At 42.2% G+C, this 5,999-nt stretch overlaps 1 protein-coding gene across 1 annotated transcript; it reads right to left on the reverse strand.

The window, feature by feature from the left end:
• Positions 1-378: 378 nt before the first annotated feature.
• On the reverse strand, positions 379-5,709 carry LOC149828827 (proline-rich receptor-like protein kinase PERK15). Its single transcript, XM_090016984.1, has 8 exons — positions 4,952-5,709; positions 3,063-3,629; positions 2,485-2,571; positions 2,298-2,368; positions 1,866-1,942; positions 1,164-1,311; positions 930-1,091; positions 379-822 (listed from the first exon to the last, which is right to left on the reverse strand). Exons 1-8 carry the CDS (start codon positions 5,454-5,456, stop codon positions 532-534), a joined length of 1,908 nt encoding a protein of 635 aa, XP_089873110.1. The 5' UTR covers positions 5,457-5,709; the 3' UTR covers positions 379-531.
• Positions 5,710-5,999: the final 290 nt, after the last annotated feature.

The following is a 5,999-nucleotide window of genomic DNA, read 5'->3' on the forward strand; positions in this document are numbered from 1 at the left end:
TCCACTTGGCTTTTCAAACAAAGAACATGCATTAAAATTTCATCCCCTACGGAACTTACAAAAAAAACAAAAGAATATGCTTAAGGACCACTTTTCCATTTAGACTTCCAAGAATTACACGCCATTCATTCTTCATGCAGCTTCCCACTTCCAAGTGACAAAAGGAACGGATGAAAGAGAATTCAATTCCTAAAATAGCTATCACTGCACTTGTCAGAAGCCAATTTACAGAATGCATGAAGACGGGTTCAGACCATTAAATGAATAATGTGCAGGCTATCAAGAAGCAGCAAGGCAAAAAGAATACATGTCTGCGATGTCCCTTGTTCCGTCAAAACCAATTCATAACTTGAAATATACATAAAATCAACAAGGAAATCAAAACGAAGGAATATAATGATTCTGTTCCCACCAAATATTGTCATCTACTCGGCTCAACATACCACAAAGGGATGAAAAAAGAAGGGAAAAGAAAGGAAAAGAAATTTTACACGGCATAGTACATACCCATCAGAATCGTGTGCTTTCACCCTAACCACGATGTTCTCTCTTCACCCTCTCCATCTCCAATTCTTGAGTTTGTTGGCCTTCACTGCTCGACACTGATGCACTGAGCCCATACTCGCTGGTTGGCATACTCTGTCCGCTGTTACCATGCTCCTGGGTTCCAAATGCCATCTTCCTGAATCTCTGCATATCTTCTTTATACTGTCCGGAGTCGTAATCGGAGCTTCCGTGGGAGCTATACACCGTGCTGTGTCCAGGCCTGACTCCTTCATTCAGATCCTCAAGAGAGACATCGCCTTCTAAGGCTCGGACAATCTGCAACAATTTCATTTCGAATTCAGACCCAGACCAACATCATGCAGCAAACACAAGCAGTAAAAGTACATGGAGTACAAGGAAATACATGGCGAATTGCAATGTACCTGACTCATACGAGGTCTTCTCCTTGCAGAATGCCGCACAGCAGCGGCTGCACAGGAAATCATGCGTGCCATCTCATTGTTGTTATAATTGTTCTCCAACCTTGGATCCACCAGCACTTCAAAGTCGCCTTTGTCAAGCGCACGTGTAAGTAAAGGCCTCGCCTGCAAGAGCGAAGAAGTCTGTTAGTTTTCTATCTTCGCACAAACAAGAATTAGCAGTTGCAAGATGCTGACCCAGTCCACCAAGCTATCATCAGTGAAAGCCTGAGAGGCATCAAAAGGTCTGCGCCCAGTAATCAGCTCCAAAAGCATGACACCGAAAGAAAATACGTCGGATTTTTCAGTAAGTTTCCCACTGGAAGCATATTCTGGAGCAAGATACCTGCCAAATAGTAAGATCAAATAACAGGAATTTTTAGGATCATTATGGCTGCCCTCGAGTTCAAACAAGAGTACTATGCTAGTTACATCAAGAAAAATCGAGAATACAAACTTTGGAGAAGTAAATTCATTTTCAGAAACAAAACCCAAAACAGCCATATGAGCACTTTAATCTTCTTTTGTAAAAGAGGGATTTCTTGTTTTTGCTTGCTTGATATTTTTGGATGTAAGTTAATAAGTAGAAAATGGTTAAGATCATCAAGACATGTTTGTCAATCAATCTTTATGATAGTATCTTTTTCTGATGGCAACACCTGATTTCATTTTTCTTAAGTGAATTGTTAGGGTTCCACTACAAGAAGCACGTAACCATAGGCAAGTATTAGATAAAATTCTGGAATTTGGAAGGTCACTAAACACAAAAATGTAAACAAGGAACAATTTCTTATTTACTCGAGGATAAAGGACAATCAGTTAGGCCACAATTTATAAATGTTACACATGCAAGCAAAATACCATAATCATGAAATTGTGCTGAGATAGACAATATCTTACCCAAAAGTTCCCATGACTCGAGTGGAAACGTGAGTGTTATTATCAGCAGAAAGCTTTGCAAGCCCAAAGTCAGCAACCTTAAGAACAGGAAAAGCAGGAAAGAGAGACAGTTAAGTCATGGCATTGCAGTTATCAAGTTGCAAAATTTCGGCATTTTTTTTGTGTGTTTTTGAACATAAAGAATAGAATAGCTGTTCTTTATTTTTCGAGCATATGCTAACAATTTGCAATTCATCAGCCACATCCTGTAGGCCTGCAATATTCTTGTTTTCTCTTCTTTTGTCTTCCTTTATTATTCTTCCTTTTCTTCATACATATTGCAGATGCCAAAAAATAACATGTATACCAGAAAATCCAACCATCATCAAGAGGCTGCTAAACTAAAATAAGATATTAGAAATAGCATTTATAGATAAATATCAACTCACTGACCTCGGCTTCAAATTTGAAATCAAGGAGTATGTTTGATGCCTTAATATCACGGTGAATTATACGAGGATGGCCTGCAGGTAGAAATCTTTACTAAACAAGAACTTTTTCCAGCTTCATTATAAACAAAATACTAAATAATAAATATGTTCTAGCTGTTTCATTTCACTCAAAGGAACAAAGAACTTACAGTCTTCATGAAGATAAGCAAGTCCTTTGGCCGATCCTAGCGCAATTTTTAGCCGTGTTGGCCAATCCATAGTTGGCCGTCCCTTTCCTGCAGGAACCACAGCAACAAGCATCAAACATTAATAAAGTTAGTTTAAAGACAATTTTCAAGCTGCAACAAATTGCTGTGTATACTAACCAAATTTATGCTTTAGTTGTTATAAGAAAAATCAACTACTCCAACTTCATGAGAAAGGAAAAAAATATATCTATTAAAGACAAAACCAAAGCCGGAAAAATTTTACACAATCATGCATGTTTTCATTATATCACGTTCTTGAATTGAAGAGAGAACCCACCAACAAGTGACAATGAATAGTGGCCATCTATGTCACATGGGTGCGGGTGCGGGGTCGGGGGCGGTATATAAAGTCCAAAAGTTGGACATAAATGACCCTAGGTGTATTGACTGCACCCAGGGTCAGGTTGACTGCATCGGGTGCGACGCGGGTGCGGCACCTAGTTGGAGAGTCCCTGTGACATAGGTGGCCATATGTATAAAATATATATAGAAGAGGCATGAGTCAGGGAAAAAGTTACCATGCAAATGGAACTCAAGTGTGTTGTTGGGCACAAACTCATAAACAAGCATCCTTTCGTCTCCACTAATACAGTATCCAACCAAAGAGACTAGATGCCTATGATGTACACGGCTAATTATCTCCACCTCTGCCTGGAATTCACGCTCTCCCTGTCCACTGCCAGCCTTCAGCTGTTTAACAGCAACTTCCTTACCATTGGGAAGGATTCCCTTGTGGACGTATCCAAAACCACCTTGTCCAATGAGGTTAGATGATGAGAACCCATTTGTTGCAATTGCTAACTCTTCATATGTAAAGGTGCTCTTTGAAAAACCCAGTGAAAGGCCAGGTGAAGGAGCCAGTGCTTCTGATCCTGAGTAAGCAGAACTAGAGCCTCCACTACTGCTGATCATAGGTGGTGGTGGTGGTGGTGGTGGCGGTAGAGGTGGTGGAGATTGCAGTGGTCGTGAAGAAAATGCTGGAGGGGGTGAAGGAGGATGGGAAATCTTGACCACGTTGTCTGATGGAGGTGGAGCTGTGCTCTGCCAACTCTGAGGACGTCCACCATAAGGATCTCCTGCACCAGCTGCACAAAGGGGTACAAAAATAAACATGCATTTCCAAGAGAAGAAATACCCATAACCAATTAGAAAGTATCTCTTCTTAACCTGACTAGTAAAAGAAAATAAAAGTGGCAAAAACCCTTGTCTATGCAGTGCACATAATGAAAACCATCAAAATTCAGGAGAGCAAGAAACAGTTGAAGTAGACAAGAAAAAATTCACAATTAGATCCTTTAATTTGAGAAACCAAGTTGTATGATGTGATTAGCAATTAGAAGCAAAATCTGCCAATGAGACAGTTCGACTGCAGGATATAACATATGGCACCTAAAACATTTTAATGTGGTCCTCAGCTACATTATAATTCCTTGTGTTTCGTCTGGAGATTTAGTAATAAGAAGTAGTAACTTCAAATAGAAAACATTTGTTCGGCGACAGGACAACGACAAGTGCATCATTGCAACCAAAAGTTGAACAGGCTTCAATTTTTTATCACCTTCATCCAGCAATACCTATTTAGAGTCCTCTAGCATTGAATTTTGAAAAAAAAAAACAGAGATTTCACTCGAAGTCTTCGACAAGAACAATGTCACTGGGAATTTCCCAAACACACCCTATAATTGAAACTTGGCACCTCCATATCCAAGTTTTTCCACCATATTTGACCACCATCAACCCCCCACCCTTCTTGAAACAGAATAAGTGAAGTTCTAGGACCTTAAAAGATATTGAAATATTGTATGAAATCAAACTCTCTGTACACGTAAAATAGTGTGACCACAACAAACAGTAAAGGCAAAGTGCTGTTATCATTCTCATTCCACTTAAAATGTGGTAACTTTCGCCATCAGTCTTGTTTGTGCCTGTATGTGGACATCACAGTAGTTCACATTAAATGCATAATAAGGGAAACCCAGTTCATGAACATTATCTCTACCTACACTAAATTTCATAAATATACAAGAATACAATGAGAACAAAAACAAGTTCCATGGGAGAATTCTGCTCCGAAAAAGAATTAAAGAAAAAATGGTGGGATGAAATGTTTTCCTTCCTGCAACCAGCGAACTCGACTCAGATCCATTTGCTTTTTCCCACATCATTGCATTTCTTGCTAATCGTCCAAGTGAGAAACCCTAAAATGGTGACCAAAACCTAAAATCTAACCTCTCTCTAAGATTCTAAGTCAGTGAGCAGTTAAATCACGATCAAATATGATAGAAATTTAGCGGCTTGGATGATCAATATCAAAACCACCCAAAAAAAACTGAAGCCTAAGTCTCGACACTATCTTTGAATCCAAATTTTTTCTGGAAAAAAAGGATGAAGTGTGCGGGACAAAAACCTTTAGGTGGATAGGAAGGAGGAGGAGGAGGAGGCGGTGGCTGCCCTCCGTAGTGATCCCACCGCCCACTCCGTCTCCTCTTCTTCCTACAGCAGATGAACAAAACGGTCAGGAACAGCAGAACGACGCCAGCAGCGATTGCAACCCCAACGATCAGACCGGTCGACACAGATCCGGAAGAAGGGGGCGAAGAGGTCGTCGAATTAGAAGGGGGCGGAGGAGGAGATTTGGTTGCTGGCGTAGACGGCGGGGATGGGGTAGTACCGCTGGGAGGCGGAGGCGGAGATGGGGTAGATGGAGGGGAACCAGGAGGCGGCGGCGACGATGGCGTCGCCGGAGGAGGAGGGGAGCTGGATGCTGGTGGCGGAGATGTAGAGTTGGCAGGCGGAGGAGCGGAGGACGCAGGAGTTGGCGGAGGAGGGGCGGAAGCAGGGGCCGTGGGAGAAGGAGGAGGAGGCGAAGAAGCAGGCGAAGGTAGGGGTGGAGCGGTCGCGTTGGTCGACATCCCTACGTTGGTTCCTCCAAAGACCGGCCGGACTGATGTGCTGCCTTTCTTTCCGGCCACTAATAAAAGTGAGAAAAAAGATACCAAGAGAGAGAAAGGGAAAGGGGAACCCCGTCTGAATCTGGTTCAGGTGTTTAGCAATCACTGTGGGCAGGAGGAAGAAGAAAGAGGGTTAGGGAAGAGATGTCCTCCCCACCCACACCCCTTACTCCTTGGGTTATTGCTGCTGTTAGCTTTTGCTGTAATACTAAGCGTCCAACTCCTCTCTTTTCCTTCCCCATAACCCAAGTCCACGGCGACGCGACGTGGGACCCGCCCACAACTCATCCCAGCGTCATGCGTACTGCCGTCAATTGCGGCGGCCAGATTTCCTTCAAATACGCCATCGTTTTCTTGGTTTCTTTTTCGTTTTCACACTTTTCCTTTTTGAAGTGGTTGTTAAATGAAAAATTTTGAACTTAAGTTGCAGACTCACTCATCGCCTGTTTACAGACAAGCGGTTAACTGCTCAGTTATTACACGGATACGTACAACCAGCCAAGG

The sequence above is a fragment of the Nuphar pumila genome, chromosome 9 (genome assembly GCF_984573655.1).
Source record: "Nuphar pumila chromosome 9, dmNupPumi1.hap1.1, whole genome shotgun sequence".
Lineage (NCBI taxonomy): Eukaryota > Viridiplantae > Streptophyta > Magnoliopsida > Nymphaeales > Nymphaeaceae > Nuphar > Nuphar pumila.